General features: G+C 42.6%; 1 protein-coding gene across 1 annotated transcript in view; it reads left to right on the forward strand.

Annotated features, from left to right (window-relative positions):
* The window catches only part of MSH3 (mutS homolog 3), a 484,945-nt gene that overhangs the window by 193,665 nt on the left and 271,242 nt on the right, over positions 1-20,038 (forward strand). Inside the window, exon 13 of the mRNA XM_030193332.1 lies at positions 17,986-18,118. Coding sequence (XP_030049192.1) covers positions 17,986-18,118 — 133 coding nt within the window. The remainder of the gene's footprint in view (positions 1-17,985; positions 18,119-20,038) is intronic.

Consider the following 20,038-nt stretch of genomic DNA (forward strand, 5'->3'; position numbering starts at 1 on the left):
TGTTTGTGCATGATTTCTTAATTATGTACTTAGAGGTTTATTATAATTATTAAGGGGATATGTGTCAGATCAGCTGAAGAATTATTTTAACACCAGTATGTTTGGATGAAGTGCAGCATGAGGATTTTATAAACAGTTAAACTACAGATAACCAAGCTTTAATACATACATACAGTAACTGTCATTCTCTCAACTAAATTATTTCATTTATTAATGTGGAAGTACTCAAAGGTAGATGGCAATTTTGAAATTCTCTTCAGGATTGCAAATGTTTTCAATGGGAAACTGCTCAGAATCTCTCTCTCTCAAATGAGGGGCAGCACGCAACAGAGATGTGTGTTCATTCGCAATTACATAGAAAATGCCAGTGATATTTCCCATGTTACATGTTATTTTTTTGCCTGAAATTTTAATGTCTTCCTGTGTCGTAAAAAATAAGCACTCTCTATTATTTATTTATTGATTTGGATTTTGCTCACATTTTTTTCAGTAGTAGCTTGAGGTGAGTTACATTCAGGTATACTAGGTATTTCCCTGTCCCAGGAGGGCTCACAATCTAATTTTGTACCCAACCCTAGATGTCAAGCCTGGTGCTCTGATCATTAGGTTACTCCAATGTACTAAAGATATTGCTCCCAAAACAAAAAGTAAAAAAAAAATCCTGTAAATAACAAGCAAAACTAAACAAACATTTTTGGGCTGCATACCATTACTCTGCATCTGTACTGCAGTTCTCTAACACTTTGGGCAGAAGAGTGTATACATTTCCATACTTAAACAGCAGCATCACTTTCATTCATGTCTGTAACCCCACTCACGTCATTTACCTGACATCTCAATACTCTTCTCACTACTGCCCTTTGTATGTGTCCCAGAGATGGCTACTTTGTGCAAGTTACCTAGCCATCTTGGAAGCCCAACACCACTGTACCTCTGCTGTTAGGGATGTAAACCATTGACTGCTGCGTACCAGTTAGCCTAGCATTCTGTTAAGGTTGGTGGCTACTTGCCAGTTAAGGCAACCTTGTAGGATTTATGAGATTTCTTTTCGTGGAAAGGAGAGACGGTAAATGTAAGGAGGAAAATCCATTTTAATTGATGTATTTATTATGATATATTGTTAACAGACTCATTTTATTATTATTATTATTATCTGCAAAATATCAATAAAATTACTGGTTGAACAACCAAATATATACTGCTTATACCTAAAGTTGGATGTAAAAATACATATTGTGAGTATATATCAATTACTTAAAAATATCATATATCTAAACTGGAGGAGAAAGACCTCAGTAGCCATGTGTTAGAATAACTAATGATAGCTTTGGCTTTGAATTTCAATCATATGACTTAATTTTCTAAGAATTTTTATTATTATTATTATTATTATTTCGTACCAAAAACTCAATACTTCTTCATTCTTTAAATTTTTAGAATTCACCATTGATGCATCAAACCTATTGGGTTAAATGCTGAATTGCTGCTGTCCACTCAAAATTGATCACAAGGCTCACAACTAATTTTTTTTTTCCGGATGTTCAATTATTTTCATGTTGTCTTTCTGCAGTAAGGGGAAGACAGTAGTCATGTTTATCTGTATGGAAATGTTTGCTAATAGCCTCCCCTAGTTTTCAGATAGACTGAATATAGATTACTCTGATCAGTAATTATTTAAAACTAAGTCCAGTGAAAACCTGTGTTGAATGTGACTTTTCATCAGAGTATAGAAAAGAGGAAACATGTTTTCTTGCTTGAATACATTTTTATGAAGGTTAAGACACCCATGAAGTATATAAAGTTCCAGAGTAACCAAAAGAATCACTAATCTTAAGTGAAATCTGTTTTTCTTATGTGGGAAATACTCATTGTATTTAGAAAGAAACATAAAACAATGCCATCTAGCAGGATTTATCAAATATTTGTAATTTCTAATCACACCAGTTAATTGATATTAACTAGGATAGTGGTTCCTAAATCTAGTCCAGTAGGAAAATTCCTATGATATATTTGCATGTGTTTAGTTTAAGAACCAGGATAATGTTCATATTGTCGTTGCTTTGAATTGCAGATCTTTTGGGAGTCTTGAGTACAGGATTTGGGAAAAATCATTTGCATGTGACTTTGAAAATATACCTCCACATGACACACTAAAATATATTAGAAATTTGTGTATTTTTGGCAGGGTAAACCAGGAGGATATTTTACAGTTTGAATAATAATCTTTTTGCCTTCAATTTCACCTCTTATTACTATTGTTATAGGCTGTTTTGTTTGGGAAGGGGCCTAGTATTTAGAGCAGTGGGCTGATGACTGGCGAAACCAAGATTCAAATCCCATATCTAATACTATCACTTCTTGAGATTTTGACCAAGCCGCTTTATCTCTCCATTGCCTGAGCCTCAAGTACCTGCATAGATTATAAGTTAATTGTTCCTTAATACTTATCACCAGTATACAGCATTATGTATATCCAATAGCACTATAAAAATAAATATTTACTGTCATTGCTTTGGCAATATTAATAGTTGAAAGAAATCCATTTGACTCACAAACTTTGTGACATCAATCAAACTGATGCATCGTATTTCAGTTTAACAGGTGTGCTTGGTGTCGTATACACAACGAAATCCTTCAAGCTTTTTGAAGGTCAGATTCTTAGGTGCTTATTTTAGAAGCATTATATGTGTTTTAGATATTCATAAACTGGAATTTAGACATCATTTTTTAAAATTTATTTAGATTTTCCTCATACCCTTTCAGTAGTAGTTCAAGTTGAATTACATTCAGGTGCACTGGGTATTTCTCTGTCCCAGGAGGGCTCACAATGCAAATTTGTAGCTGAGGCAATGGAGGGTTAAGTGACTTGCCCAAGATCACAAGGAGCAGCAGTAGGAATTGAACCGGGCACCTCTGGTTGTTAAGACCAGTGCTGTAACCACTAGGCCACTCCTCCATTCCACTTCACACTTTATTGCATAGATATCCAAATCCTGATTTTACAAAGTCAGGATATGAACATCTAAAACTGTAGAACTAGTACTACTACTACTTAACATTTCTAGAGTGCTACTAGGGTTACGCAGCGCTGTACAGTTTAACAAAAAGGACAGTCCCTGCTCAAAAGAGCTTACAATCTAATGGGCAAAATGTCAAGTGTCAAGTGGGGGCAGTCTAGATTTCCTGAATAGAGGTATGGTGGTTATGTGCCGAAGGCGACATTGAAGAGGTGGGCTTTGAAGATGGGCAGGGAGGGGGCCTGGCGTATGGGCTCAGGGAGTTTATTCCAGGCATGGGGTGAGGCGAGGTAGAAAGGGTAGAGGCTGGAGTTGGTGGTGGTGGAGAAGGGTACTGAGAGGAGGGATTTGTCTGAGGTTACGGGTAGGAACGTAAGGGGAGGTGAGGGTAGAGAGGTAAGGAGGGGCTGTAGATCGAGTGCATTTGTAGGTTAATAGGAGAAGCTTGAACTGTATGCGGTACCTGATCGGAAGCCAGTGAAGTGACTTGGGGAGAGGGGTGATATGAGTATATCTGTCCAGGCGGAAGATAAGACGTGCAGCAGAGTTCTGAACGGACTGAAGGGGGGATAGATGGCAAAGTGGGAGGCCAGTGAGGAGTAGGTTGCAGTAGTCAAGGCGAGAGGTAATGAGAGAGTGGATGAGAGTTTGGGTGGTGTAGAACATGCATCTGGGAAGGGCGTGTGGTCTGAGCATGTTTTGGGTGGGCTAAAAATAAGGACATCCATTCCCCATTGCAGAAGGGTAAGGAATGGCTGTGTCGACATCAGGACTTAGGACTTAGACCTATTACCTGAAACATCTAGGGGGCCCTTGTTGGAAGGCTCAATAATTGTTTGCACATACCCTGTTTTAATTGCAAATCATAACAGGTGGTACATGCAAGGAGTGTGCCCAGCATCTGCCCTGCATGTATTGCACATTGCATGCACTGCACCCTTTCCATCCAGAGTTCCCTAACCCCATACTCTGTGGTAGTGCACCGCCAAAGTTATATCCCTGACCCTTCCACTTGTGGCAGGTCTAAAGTTCCATCCTCCTGATCACCACCAATGTTTTCTGATCCCCTTCCCAACGCCCCCTTGCTTTCTGATCCCCACTCACAAAACCTTGCCTTGGACAAGAGCTATGGACCCACCCCACCCACCAGGACCTATACATGCAGTGGATGTCCCATGTCATTGTTACCAGGCAGCAGCAGTCCTTCTGTTTGCTGCCCAGGATGGTGCCTCTGCCTTCTAGCACAGTGAATAGGCAGAGGTGCCATCCTAGGCAGCAGCGGCAAGGTGCCGCTGCCATCTGGGAATACTTACCACAAGATATCTACACCATGGGTAGGTCCCAGTGGGCTGGGGGCTTGGAGGGTAGGGCTTGAGTGAGGGCATGACCATTTTGTCCTGGGCAGGGTTTTCTGAGTGGGGGATCAGAACACATGGGGGGGGGGGAGGGTCGGGAATGGGATCAGACAAATAATGGGGTGGGGGTGTTGGGTGACAGCAATATGAATGTGTATGTTGCTATTGTGTAACATAAACATTCATGTGCTGTGAAATGGATGTCTGTGCCTGCTGTTTCTCCATTCATATTTTGGATGTGTGCTTTTCTAAATTGGATGTTCATACCTCACATATCTTCATATAGATGTCAGTTTCATCATGCATTTTAGAAAATGCTCTACGTTGGCAGATCCTGTTTGATAATAATAGGGGAATTTCAGATTTCCCAATTTGGACATCTGATTTTCTATTTGACTAATTATAAAGTGACACTGAAGGAAGCATTAAACTTACTTGAAAGATTGTCATAATGACCCTGATTTATTCCTAGTTATGGTAAAAAAAAAACAAAAAAACTTTTGGCTGTGCAGTGCATTTCCATTGTTTTGAGCTGTATCAAATTTACTGTCATACAGCCCAGTAGAGCAGAAAGAATGCTACTTGTATTTGTAAGCAACCTGCCAGATCCTGCTAGAAAGAACCATTTTTTGAGTAGTCCAAGGTGTTATGTCACTTCAGCATATACAGATCCGCTCCCAAGAAGACATTTTTGGTTTTCTGTCTTAATTTTTGTTCTCAACAATCTTGAGTATCAAAATATTATAGTATTATTGCACTGTTCAGTTAACTGCTATTGAGCAAAGTACATGTTGCATCAGATATTGGTGTCTGATATAAACAACCATATTAATCTGTGAAACAGAATGCATTTAGTCTCTTTATTATTTGGCAGCTGTGGTTTTTTGCTCTTTTTTCAGTTTTCACTGCTTTTCCTTTAAGTAATGAAAAATCATATTTTCCAGCACTAGTGAATTTGGAAACGAGAACTGTCACGAAACATTTTCATTAAGCTTCCTCAAAGAATTGTGACAGATTTAATTGTTGTGTATCCAGAATTTAATTGCCTATCATGTAATTTGAAATAATTAACACTAATAATTTCTCTCTCTAGGAGGACAGCCAGGCCAGTGGTAGCATTTATTTAAAATCCCTTCAATAATAATTTACAAGTGGCATTGTTTTTCTGGGTATTTTTTATATTCTGGAAAGCCAGTGTTTTTTTTTATCTTTTAACACTGGTTTGGTGGGTAGATGATTTTAGTGCTCATATAGATTCAGTGATAGATTTATTTATTTATTTATTGCATTTGTATCCCACATTTTCCCACCTCTTTGCAGGCTCAATGTGGCTTACAATACATCATGAGTAGTGGAAATATAATAGAAAATAGACATTTAGTGTTACAGAAAATCTTTGGCAACATGATAATGAAATATGATAGTATAGCAAGCAGATATTAAAGACAGTTCTTACTATATGTGGAGTTATGTGTATTCACATTGGTTAATCTTTATGGTAAGTCTTGTTAAAGAGATGGGTCTTCAGTAGTTTGCGGAAGTTCATTAGTTCGTAGATCGTTTTTAAGTTACGCGGCAGTGCGTTCCAAAGCTGTGTGCTTAAGTACGTAACGTTTGACGCGTGCATTAATTTGTATTTTAGACCTTTGCAGTTGGGGAAGATGACAGGATAACAAGGACTTTTGTTCATCATTTGCTACTTTTTAGTTTATTTTCCATGGTTTTAAATTGTACTAGTATGATGTAAAGGGGTCGACTTCCTCCACTCTGGGTTGGGGCCTGCAGCCCTGTTAGGCTCACAGGTGTCCAGCAAAGAACCAGACTGCCATATGGACAAGACCAAAGTGCTTTATTCTCAATTCCGTTCCACTCTCAAAATTGAAATACAGTTCACAAACAGGGTTCAGGCCAGGTTCTAAACTCCAGCCAACAATTCAGTTCCTTAACAGTTCAGGCCCACTTCCTTTGCACTACCTTCCCCTCTCCCTCAGAATGGTTTAGTCAAAGTTCAGCCTGCTGTTCTATACATCCCAATAATTCAACCCTTTCACAAACAGTCTCTTCAAAGGAAACCACTACTTAATGCCCCTGTCCTTTTCACAGCACCCAGGAGGACCCTGTACCAAACAGGGCTGGCAGCTTTCCTCCTACCTCACAGCAGCACACCCCTGTGGCCTCTCACACTGCCTTCATGTGCTGGACAGGGCTACATTTACTTTCTCACACTCCATGACAGCTTACTCTTCTCCCCTGGCCCCCCCCCCCCCCCCAAGGGAAGCGCCAGTGGCAGGCCCTTCCCATCCTCCACCTACTCCATTGCAGTTTCTCTCTCAATCAGTTTCCTCTCCCTCCTGGTGGCTGGGAGCCACCCAGAAATCTCTCCCTCCTCTCACAGCTGAAGGGAATTATATACTGGCGATGCAGCTAAGGGACTGAGCTTCACCTCCCCTTCTCCCTCTAGTGGGGAAGGGAGTAACTGGCTCCCCTAGCACTGAGCCACTGCTCCCCCTGCAGGGGTTGAAAATCCGTTCCACCCTTCTGGGGCTACCCTCCTCTCTCCTGCTTACAAGGGCTTCTGGGAACCGTAGTTCGGGGATTCACTGCTTCTCTGTGGGGCCCTGAGTGCTAGCTTTGTCACAATGGATCTGCTAAAATTTAGCAAAGGGACCTGTGTGTGGGAGGGCATATATTTCTTGGGGGGGGGGGGAGGGGATGAGGAAAAGCAAAAGAGGTTAAGGGTTGTGTAGCCATGGGTGGGGGGAGGAAAAGCGAAAGAGGTTGTGTAGACGTAGGTGGGCATCCCTAAACACTTTCTCTATTCTTTCTCTCTCCACAAGACATATATACCCTTCAAGATACAGGTCATTCATGAGAACTGAGCATATGTGGCTGGGATACCTTTGCTGTGCGGCTGGAAGTGTGGCTGCTGAGTGCCATAGTGTTCAGAAGGCTCAGGGTTTCTGCAGAGAATAACTTCAGTTGGCAGGGCAAGGCTTGGGGATACCCACAAACGAGTCAAGGTAGCAATTTTGTAGGTGGGGAGGGGAGTGTGGGTGTAGAAGAAATGTATGAGCGCATCCATTCCACCCTTGGGTCCACCCATAAATTGCTCTCTGACTAGTGCAAGGGCATGAAGGGGGGGGGGAGAAGGAGGAGTGTGCAAGAGAGGGAAAGCCTGGTGCAGGGCATGTGTAGTAGGTGAATAGTGTAAGGGGGATAATGTTGTAAGGGTGGGGGTGGTATGTGTGTTGTGTAGGGACCTAAGGAGTGGTAGGAAAAGATATGTGATGGTAGGTGTGTGAGATATCTGTTGTGTTAGTGAAGGAGTCACAGGCATGGTGGGTGAAAGGATACATAAGGGTTTGTGTGGAGGCTAAAATAGAGAATGACACGGGGACTGGGACCCGCAGTAACTGTGGGGACAAGGACAGGGACAAAGCTTGTGGAAACAGGGTGGGGACTGAACCCATAGGGATGGGGACAAACTTTGTCCTTGTGTCGTTTTCTATTTTGAAGCCTGTTAATGAACTGGACTGTTATTTATGCTTGTTATTCCAGACGTGTGAGCCCTTGAGCCCAGGCCAAGGCCTAGGGTAGACCGAACAGGCCCCACACACCACCCTAGCCACCAAGCCCCGCACACTCACAATAGCCAACTGGCACCACCAGAAAGTGGGAGAGCATTCAGGTGGGTCTCACAGCTGATCGGGAACCCACTCACGCAGAGACCAAGCATGTGGTCCTCACGGCCGACTGTGAATCGAGTCGCACTCTTTGAAGGGAGAAAGAACAACAAGGGTTCCACACAGAACTGGGCCACAAGCAGCACACACAGTGCAAGGTAGAGCCACAAAGGAATACTCTAGGCTGGACCTTACAGCACTCAGGGAAAAGGGGAAGGAAAACCACCTATAGGAATATACTCTAGGCTGAACCATTCAGCACACAAGGGAACTAGGCTGTACCCACAGCATACAGCGATACAGGGAGCACACTAGGCTGAATATACAGCATACAAAGGGAAAGGAAGAACCACCTAAGGAATATACAAAGCTGGCCCCACAACCCCCAACGGAAAAAGGGAACTGCTAAAGAGAAAAAACAGGGCAGAGCTACTCAGCAGACAAAGATAAATGGGGGAATAAGCAAACAGAGGAAGCTGCTTTGACACACACACAGAGACCAGAAAAGGAACGCTGCTCCCCGTACACAGGAGACAAACAAACAAGAACAAAATATAAGGACAGGGGAAGGCAGAACCACAGGGAGCAGAGCATAAGCTCAGCACAACAAAGGGAACACCGAGGGAGAGAAAGTTAAACAAACAAACTGAAATGACTCAAGGCACAAGCTTACCCCAGACAGCACTACGTTAGAGCAGGAGAAAGCAAACCAGGTGTGGAGAGTGAGGCAATCAGGCTCATTCTGGGAATACCCAGCACACACACACACACACACAGAGAATAAGCAAGCACGAGGAGAAAGGCTAAACTCCAATGTGAACACAATTGACCAAGCGCAGACTGACTTTAGCAAAGCAATCACAGCAATCAACGCCAAAGCAATGATTGCAGGGGAAAGGCAGGCTTAAATGGATCAGGCTTCTGACGTCTGCTGGCTCAGCCCCTGACAAGCCAATCAGGAGTGAGTCCCAAACATTCCCCTGCCTATCCAACAGAATGCAGACAATGATATTTTGATTTTTTGGAAAAACAAACAAACATGATGGCCACAACTAGCAAAATTTGCATGGGGGATCCTGTACATCCTGCCACCAGCACATCTTCTAAGAAGATATCTTCTATTGCAGGAAGGACTGTGGAAGACAGGAGAGCTAGACTGAATCCTGAGATTGTTGATGACTTCTTATTCATCCATAGATTAAAAAATCATAATAGTGCTTCATAGGGCATATTTCTTCCCTCTAGGGCATACAGAACGGGTTGTATTTTATACCCCTGAACTTTTTAACAGGGTGGACTAGGATTCTTTGAGGGTAGTAGAAATCAGCTGTTGTTGGGGTTGGAGCGGTAGAGGGGTGGTGGTGAGGAGGGTTAATATAACTGCTCGCTGTTATTGTTTTCTATTTGTAATTTATACCTAACAGTTGCACAGCAACTTTAATACTTTAATAAAAAGATTCAAATATAAAATCATAATTGTTCAGTATCATAGCGGAGATAGGGCCGTGTGAAGTGTCGGATCACTCGATCATTTGGCTACAGTTGCAGGGAAGGGGGGGGGTTGGAGATTTCCTCTTGAGTTATATTGGGACCCACAATTTAAGGCTTATATAAGTGAAAAGTGGGGTGAATATGCGACCCATAACAAGGAACATCAGCACCAACCCAGTTTGTATTAGGAGACTTCCAAAGCGGTGATACGGGGGAGATAATCGCGTACAAGGCTAGAGCTAAGAAAATGAGGGACAAGGAGATTCTTAGACTGGAGAAGGCAGTACGCTCTCAGAGGGTTAGGTGTAGGTTACACATGACACCTGATGAGAAAGGAGCATTATTAACAACTCAGAAAGCACTGAATGAATTACTCCACCAGAGGGCGGTGAAGTCACACAGGTGTTATCAATATCAGTATTTCATTCATGGCAACAAAGTGGGGGCGCTGATGGGGAGATTGATAAGAGGGAAAGGGGGTACTCAGAGAATTCTAGAAGTAAAGGATGAGGGTGGCCAGCTCCTTAGGGAGTCTAAAGACCTAGCAGACTGTTTTAAGAGGTATTACGAAAGATTATATGAGGAGCCAACAGATATTATGCAGGATAGTATGCTTTACTTAACCAATCAAGCTTTGCCCCAGATATCGGATTCCCAAAAAGAGTACTTAAATGGCCCCATCACAGAAGGCGAGTTGATGCTGGCGCTTCAGCAGAGTAATATACAAAAAGCACCGGGGCCAGACGGGTATAGTTCAAGAGCAGGTGACATTACCTTTGTTAAATCTCTACAGTGATATGGCAGCCTCTGGGGCAATGTCAGACACACTGAACATGGCAAAAGTAATAGTGTTCTTGAAGCCCAGGAAGAATGGGAAAGAAGTAGGGTCATACAGGCCCATATCCCTATTAAACTGCAACGTAAAAATCTATGCTAAGATCTTGGCCAACCGACTGTCTAGGGTACTGCCAGACCTGATTGCGTCCCCACAAGTGGGATTTGTGAAAGGATGATCAGTGGGGAGAAATGTTCGGGTGCTTTTGGCATCCCTAGAGATTGTGGAGATGCGGAAAAGGCCTTCCCTGTTGGTCAGTTTTGACGCAGAGAAGGCCTTTGATCGTGTAATTTGGAACTTCATGTTCAAAGTGCTGGAAAGAGTTGGAATAGATGGTCAATTTCGTACGGCAGTGGGAGCGCTCTACTCGAACCCACAGGCATTTATGTGGGTCAATGGGGAGCAGTCGGCACTCTTTCAGATCAGGAGGGGCACCCAGCAAGGGTGTCCATTGTCCCCACTGCTATTTGTGCTTGCATTGGACCCATTGATCTGGGAAATTGAGGCCCACCCAGAAGTGGAGGGGGGTGACGTGGGGAACTTCCTCGTTTAAAGTCTCCAAGTTCGCGGATGACATATTAGTGCATCTCACACACCCCGGTCAATCGTTGAGAGCATTGTTGGAGTTGTTCCAGGAGTACGGGGACTTTGCAGGGCTTAAAATTAATTATTCTAAATCATTGGCGTTGACAGCCCATACAAATGTGAAGACGGAGTGGGGCGCAGGATTCCCGCTTAAGTGGGCGTCTGACTTCCTTCCGTATTTAGGGGTGAGGATCTCTATGAAAACATCCAAGTTATACCAACTAAATTTTACTAATCTATTGGACAAAATGAAGAGCCGGCTGAGTAAGTGGGGAGCATTACCGCTTAACTTGCATGGGCGGATACACTTGTTTCGAATGGTCGAATTTCCGAGATGGCTGTACACGTTCCAGGTGCTGCCCCTGTGGCTTAGGCATAGGGATCTTAAGCAGTTGTACCAACACCTAAGTGGTTTGTGTGGAGAGAGGCTAAGCCAAAACTTCCATTGAAATTACTCATGGGCTCATGGAGGGAAGGGGGCATGGGGCTTCCAAATATCCGCAGATATAACCAAGCCTGTCTGTTAAGACATCTGGGGGATTGGCTGCTAGGAAGGAAGGATTATACACCATGGGGTATGGAATACAAGTTTTTTTAAGCCGCTCCATCCACACTACTTATTGCATTGCGCTAGGAGAGTAATACCGGCACACATTCGTAATAGTATATTACTGGGACCCCTGAGGGAAGTATGGAGGGAATTAAACAAGATGTGGGGCTTAGAGGCAGATGTCTCGGACCTAATGACACTGCAGGATAACCCACAATTTGCCCCAGGTTCGGAGAACAAAATATTCCGCAGATGGGCAGAATTGGGGATCACGAGACTTGAGCATGTCCTGGATACAAGAGGGAAGATCTTATCTCTGGGAGCCTTGGGAGTTGGTATTAGTATGAACCATCTATTTGCATATTACCAGTTGGCTCATTATGTTAGATTCTTGGACCACAATAAGCTGGAGAAGGGTCATGGGCGTAGGCTTCGGGCTTTTTTTGGGTCGATTCCAGGAGATAGGCTGTCTGTATCAGGCCTGCAGAGAGCCATAGGGGAGCTAGAAGGAGAGAGGGACACGGACCCTATTCGCCAAAGATGGGCGGTGGATTTGGGGCAACCGCAGTTGGAGTTAGGCCTGCATTTACTGATATCTGAGGAATGCGTGCTATCAGTTTGCGGAAATCTCAGATATCAGTAAATGCAGGCCTAAGAGAATGTCAATATTGTATAACTTATAGAGCATATATGGCCAAAAGTCAACTGTTTAAATTTGGGGGGGGGGGGGGTTGTGGATCCACTTTGTGTGAAATGTGAGCAGGGGGAGGGTATGTTGCTGCACTTACTCTGGACGTGTCATAAGATTCAAGCCTTTTGGAAACAGATATTCCAATATCTGGAGTCTTTGGTACAAGCCCGGATTCCATTCTCACCGCAGGAGATCTTATTGGATAAATATGAAGTATTTAGGCTTCATGGTAAGGGGGCCCAGCAGCTTAGCTGTAAGGCCAGTATGGTTGGGAAGAAGCTAATTATGGGCTCCTGGATGAGTGAGTCGCCGCCAGACAGGAATAAATTACATGAACTTTTGTTACTGGAATGCAGGGGAGTGGGATCTTCCCCAAAGAGGCGGAAAGCATTCCTGGCTGTCTGGGAGCCCTATATACATTCACTGTCACCTAAAGCTCGTAACTTAGTATTTAATAAGCTCTGAAAGGAAGTATTCCATTTTTTTTAATCACATAAAATGCTGTTTGTTTCATCTCTTTGTTGGAAAGATCATTAGCCTGAACTTTGCAATAGAGGGGGGGTGTGGGAGGGGGGCTTGTAATGGAAATTTGGATGTCAAATGGCATCACTGTGGACGTCATGAATGTATGGTTCTCTATAAGTATTAGTGTATTAATTTTAAAGGTTGTATATTCTTTGCTGAGTCATCAATAAAATGTTAAACAAAATTGGAGGGGAGGAGGGATGGGTTATTGTTGGGGAAGGGGAAGAAAAATGGAAAACTAATTGACGTTGGAAGAAGTACTGACAGTTGTTTGGTGTATTAGAGATGTTATTGGTTGAAAAGTTGTGAATGTATTATCTCTTGCATAATACGTCAATAAACAGATTTAAACATAAAATCATAATTGTTCAAGGCTTCTGCAGATGAGGACAGAGTCCATGGGAACGGGGCAGGGGCGGGAACAGGGCCTGTGGGGACAGGGCGGGAACTGAGATGGAACCTGCGGGAATGGGGTGGAGACAGAGACAGAACCCACAGTGACGGGGACAGATTTTGTCCCCATGTCATTCTCTAGGCTAAAGAGATGTTTTGGGGGTATTTATGAGTGAGGATGTTGAGTGGTTGGTGTATGAGAAGTTGTCTCAAAGGTGTGAGTGAGGGTGTGTACAGTGTGTGAAGGGACGTATATGGGGATGATAGTGTGTGTATCAGGTTGTGGTTGAGGGGATGTAGGGTGTTCAGTAGGTGAAGCAATGTGTGTGATGGGTGAAGGGTTTTGGTTTAAATTTTATGTGAGGGGGATCTAGGTTATTTAAGTGTAGGGAGGAAGGTTGAAATCAACTTCAGAAGTCTGTCAATTCAGAGCAAAAGAGGGAGCAGGAGTAATCTGAAATTGGTCATTCAGACGCTTACCACATGGTAAATGTATCAGCAGATAATACTTATACTGATGCCAGGCAGTGGCCATGGCCAGCAGAATGCTAGATTGAATAAAAAGAGGTATTACCAGCAGAAGAAAAGATCTGTTGATGCCCCTGTACAATTCAGGGCCCCACTTGGAGTATTTTCCCAGTTTTGGAAGCCATGTCTTGCCATGGATGTAAAAAGATTTGAAGCAGTTCAAAGAAAAGTGGCAAAAATGATACGTGCTTTGGAACAAAAGACATATGAGAAGATGCTGAAGGTACTGAATATGTATTCCCATGACATTCCCAAATCCTACCCCTTTCTGTGCTAAACAGTGTGGGATATTTAGAACACTGCTTGCTTTTAGTATAATGTTTGCCTGCACTAAAGGCTAGCATGCATTAACACCCTTCTAAAGGCTATTGCACCCTAATCCCATGTAGCTTCTGTAACGGGCCTTTTAGTAACAGTAAATAGGTCCTTAGCCTGTAATTAGTTCTCAAATTAGTACAGCCTCAAACTTGATGACACTGAAGAATAGAAATATGTAGCACACATGCATGCCAGGTTCTGGCATCAAGCGGTGGCTTCCTGTAGAAATTGGAAATGCACTTATGTGGAGAAACCATGGCCAGACAGCAGCAGAGACAGAAAAGAAATGGCATACCCTATGTGTTTTGGGCATGGTCTCTGATAATTTCTTATTTTTCTAGCACCATACGGTGATGATAGATGAAAGTATTCAGGTATGATAAACTTCTGGCGTATAGAATTTATGGCTAAGTGGTTGCCTGTGGCAACGGATGATAATGGCTTCCTCTAGATCCCAAGGATTGTCAGCAGAGGAAGCAGGATTTGAACCTTGGTTTCCCACTAGTGTGTTCCTAGACCATTCCATCTCTTTGTTTGCTCAGACATAAGCTTTGAGTGATGTTATAAAGAAGCATGGACCACTGTGAGGCTGATTTGTAAAAGTGTAGGAAGTTTAAAAGGTTTCTATAAGGAAGCTTTCAAATTTGCACAATATGAATTATGCGCTATGGGAATTAAATTTTTATCTGTATCAAGACAACGGAAGAAAGGGGGTGGTATTGGTATTTTATATAAAGATGTCGTTATGGTTACTTTGAAAGAATTATTTACTTCCTCATCTCTGGAGATCTTACGCTGTAAAATATCTGACTCCTCCCTAGTGGGTTCTATGCACTACATTCTATTTTACTGCCCACCTGGTAAATGGCTAAAAGCCAGAGATTTCTATGAGTTTGTAGGTAAGGCGGTGTTAAATTCATCCTACAGCATGTTATTAGGGGACATAAATCTACATTTAGAACTAGTGAATAATACAAATGTGGCTGAATTAAAAGCACTACTGGAAGGATTAGACTTTATTCTGTCTGTGTATTCATCAGCTCATGAGAAGGGCTCATTCCCATGGGTTTGCAAAGGACATTACTTTTCTGATCTAGAATGGAGTCAGATTTTTTGGTCTGATCACTTTTAGGCATCCTTCACAGTATAGTGGTTGAAAGCGTCACAAGATTGAGAAAGAACTCTTAGATCTAGCCTGACAAAATTTTGTAGACCAAAATGTGATCCATCTAATTTTTGGAATGATGTAAATCTGCTAATTCCTCTGGTGAAGGAAGATCAGATTACTTGGATAAATAATTAGAATAAACACAGTATAACAGTATTAGATAAAATATCTCCTATTGGTGAGAAAAAAAATCAAGCAGGCAATAAATGGTTTACATCAGAGTTAATGGACCTAAAGCGCAACTGCAGGTATTTGGAGAGACTGTGTAGAAGGGATAAAACTAATTTAAAGTAAAATTGGAGGACCACTATGACTGTATATAAGAAAGCTATAGTTAATGCAGAGAGGAAACATTTTACAGATATAATAGCTAGAGATATTACCCATACTGATAAGCTATTTCAAATAGTTAATTCTTTAACAAATACAGTGCATATATCTGAGATCTCTGGAGATATACTACCCACTTCAAGTTCCAATCAGCTCAATACTTTAAGATAAAAATTAAATCGCTCTATGAATCCCTACATAGCAAGTGACAGCAGATAAAGACAACTATATTGATAATTTCTACTCTAATTCAATACTTGAAGAGGGCTGCTTGGTAAACTGTGATTGGAGTACGTTTCATAAGTTGACCATGGATGAGTTAGATATTACATGTTTGAAATTTGCTAAATCTTATTTCTATTTGGATAGCTGCCCAATATATATGATGAAATCCATGGTCACAATGTTCGAGAAATCCCTGCTTTATTGGATTGAGGCACACTTTGATACTGGTAGTTTTCCAGAAAATTTCTCTAAGATTATTCTTATACTTATTGTAAAAAAAATTCAGCAGTTGCAAAGGGAGGTGCAACTAATTATAGGCTGATGGCGTCTGTCCCCTACTTTGTAAAGATAATGGAGGCCTTGGTAGCAAAATAGCTGACGTCTCACTTGGATAAGTTTAATTTATTACACACTTCACAATCAGGTTTTCACACTGATTACAGCACTGAGACCCTCTTAAATCACATTATTAGATTACATGAGAAAATATCTATATAAAGGTCAAGATATCCTTATTATGCAGTGACATAGAGGCATATTTTCAAAGCACTTTGGGAGGCTAAGTTCCATAGGTTTCTATGGAACTTTGGGAGGCTAAGTGCTTTGAAAATATGCCTCTTAGTAACATAGTAGATGACGGCAGAAAAAGACCTGCATGGTCCATCCAGTCTGCCCAAGACAAACTCATATGTGTATACCTTACCTTGAATTTGTACCTGTCCTTTTCAGGGCACAGACCATATAAGTCTGCCCAGCAGTATTTCCCGCCTCCCAACCACCAGTCCCGCCTCCCATCACCGGCTCTGGTACAGACCGTATAAGTCTGCCCTCCCCTATCCTCGCCTCCCAACCACCACCCCCTCTTCCCCCCCACCTGCTCCACCACCCGGATATTATTGGAAATTCTTGATAAATATGGTGTATCAGATAATGTCCTATCCTGGTTTAAGGGGTTTTTAACCCATCGGTCTTATTGTGTAAGGTTTCAGGGCGAAAATCTGAGAGCTGGTCTCCGCCCTTGGGAATGCCCCAGGGCTAGCCATTGTCGCCAGTCTTGTTTAGTGTTCTCATGTCCCTTATTAGGCCATACTCTGGATAAAGAGGGTTATACAAGCTTCATTTATGCTGGTGACATTACTTTAATCTTCCCTGTCACTTATCTTTGTAATCTGCAATCTCTCTGGACAGGTTCCTGTTTCGCTAAAGCTTTGTCAAGGGATCTAGGTTTGTTGCAGACATCCTATCAACCCTCTAGTTGTTTGTGCCGCCATGACGTTTTTTTTGCCAGCCAGCCAGCCAGCCATTCACAGTTGTATGGAAGCATATATATATATATATACACACACACACATACAATTGTGAAAACCGAATAGATAAATCTGCACGGTTTTGAATGATAAATTGTTGTGTTGTTACACCACGGATAGGAAGGTGGGGTTTTTTGTCTATGATTATACAAGTCACAAAAAAAAACGGCTTTGTCCTCACCGTGAGCGTGGACTACAAAGCACAGTATGCTCTTGTGACAATGAGACATTTCCCCTTATACCTCAAGCGTGCTAGAGAGTGAACCACGAGTTGTTTTGCATTTTGAAGTTAATTACTTACTCACTGAACAGACTAGAGCATGTATTGCTTTAAATAACAGCTACCTTCATGGTATGCAAATCCATCTCTTGCATATTATTGTGGGTATCCTGATAACCTGCATGGCTAGGTGGCCCAAAGACTGGGTTGAGAACCCCTGAATTAGAGTATTGGTCCCTAGTGGTTAGTGCAGTGGACTTTGATCCTGGGAAACTGAGTTCGATTCCCACTGCAGCTCCTTGTGACTCTGGGCAAGTCACTTAACACTCCATTGCCCCTGGTACAAAATAAGTACCTGAATATATGTAAACCACTTTGAATGTAGTTGCAAAAATCTCAAAAAGGTGGTATATCAAGTCCCATTTCCCTTTCCCTTTCTATTTATGTTCTTTTAAAGATTAAAGTGTTTGATTTCTAATGTGGTGTTCAATGTTTACATGGAAAATGTAGAAAATAGCCTTAATAGCTTATTGTATAGTAGATTTCCAGCGCAGGAATAATACTTAATAGAGCTGTGTATTAGGTTAATTGTTTGAAACTTGCTTGCAGAACATACATCTTCTGCATCATAAGTGTTTAGTATGCATATGCATATCCTAAATACATTAGCAGTTTTTAAAAGAGATTTCTTAATTGTGTTTAGGGAAGCATATAAACAAACTTAACAGCTGTAGTGCCCGATCTCATAACTGATTCTTTTCCAGTGAAATCAATGCTCGACTTGATGCCGTGTCTGAAGTTCTTGCGTCAGAATCTAGTGTGTTTGCTGAGATTCAAAGCCACCTCTGCAAGCTACCGGATCTTGAGAGAGGAATGTGCAGCATTTATCACAAAAAGGTAAATACAGATACATGAGCCACACAAATCTGTCATTTGTCACAATTGTTTGTTGATGTATCTGAAAGCAGTAGCACATGACAGTTGATATCAAAGGCCAAGTGTCTTCAGCATCCCAAAAATGCATCAAAGTTTTTCAACATGACTGTCAGTTGAGGCAGTTGACTTTGCAGCGAGCTTTATGTATTTATTTTATATAGGTTCTAGGACCTAAACCGGTTTTATTTTTTTAACTTTTTTTAGTTTTAAAACTTTTTGTTTCTTCCCTGTGGCATTCATTTGTTTTTATTTATTTAATCTATTTTTAAATTGTACACTTCTCTGTTATGCTCTATGAAGAGCAATTTATTAAGTTGAATAAATGTAGTGCTCATTCCCTGTTTCTAGGTCAGAGAATTTGGATAGTCCCTAACCCAGACTCAGATGACCAGAAGCCCCGCGCTGTTCCAGACAGAACTCTAAAATTAGCACCGGAACAGCGCAGGACATTAATGCCCCTATGATCAGAGCTAATAGCATGCAAATTTAGACACACTATTAGCTCTGATTATAGGGGTACTTCTGTGGGAGAATTGTGCCTGGACATGCACCCAAGACAAAATCCTCCCACAGAAGTTGTTTGACAGGCCTGGGCTGTCAAAAAAAAAAAAAAAAAAAAAAGCCTGGATCTGTCAAACAGCAGAAGAGGTTTGACAGGTCCGGGATCTTTTCCCATGCCTGTCAAACCTAAGCCCACCCCACAAACACAAAGCCTGAAGGTCCGGTGGACCTCCAAGCTCCCCCCCCCCCCAAACACTAAAAAGGCCCTGGTGGTCTAGTGGGGTCACTAGCTCCCCTCCCCCCCTGTTAAATTTCCATACCAGGATGAGCGGGGCATGGCGCCGCCACTTTGAGGAGGCACCTAAAGAGGAGGGAGGGAGTGCTAGTCCCTCCCTCCTCCAACTGTGACGAGGTAGGCTATGGGAGAGTAGGGGGTGCAGGTGGGGAGGGCTAGCGGTCAGGCTTGCTTCTTCAAGGTGAGGTGGGGGGGCCTACCGTTTCTTCAGTGTTGGGTGGATAGGGGGGCTGGGCTAGCGGTCCCACTAGACCACCAGGGCCTTTGTAATGCTTGGGGGGGGGGGCTGGAGGTCCACCAGAACTCCATGCCTTATTTTTGGGGGGAGGGGCTTAGGTTTGACAGGTCCGGGAGAAAATCCTGGACCTGTCAAACTTCTTCAGTGGGTCTCCCCAATTCTTCCCTTGCTTGTAAACCCTAACACCAGCTCTGAGCTGATATAGGGTTTGCAGCAGAAGCAGCGCCCTTGTTTGGTTCACTGTCCAGTGATTTTAGGGAGGAATGTAGGAGACCATCATTTGCATGCAATTAGCAGTCAGAGCCAGCGAGCACCTTGTTTCACACGCTCGCTGGCTCTGGTCCTGGGGTGCAGCCAAACACGGGCACTAGTCTAGCGCTAATGGCCTCTAGCACCAGCATTTGCTTCTGATCATTGAGCTGCCAGTGTTTCCCAAGTCCTGTTGAGGAGTACCCCTTGCCAGCCAGGTTTGTATGCAAATGACGTTCGTACATATTCATTGTGAATACCCTGAAAACCTGGCTGGGGTATTCCAGGACCAGACGTGGTAAACACTGCCCTAAACTGTCTAGATCTATGCAACAGAGAAGGAGATTTTCCTAAAGTAGCACATATGAGTTTTTATATTGTTGGGCAGTAATGTTGCATTCTGAAGGTTTTGGTTGTGGATGCTTCATATACCCTTTTTCATTGCAAATGTATGTGTTCTTTGAACTGGTACAGTTAAGATTTTTTCCTGATTCTAGGCCGACTGTGCAGACTATAGTTTAAAAAAAAAAAAGGTGCGAAGAGCAGTGTTGATGGTGACAGGAGAGAGAGTATTTAGCTGTATCTAATGTTATGCCAG

This window comes from Microcaecilia unicolor, chromosome 2, assembly GCF_901765095.1.
Source record: "Microcaecilia unicolor chromosome 2, aMicUni1.1, whole genome shotgun sequence".
Classification (NCBI taxonomy): Eukaryota; Metazoa; Chordata; class Amphibia; order Gymnophiona; family Siphonopidae; genus Microcaecilia; species Microcaecilia unicolor.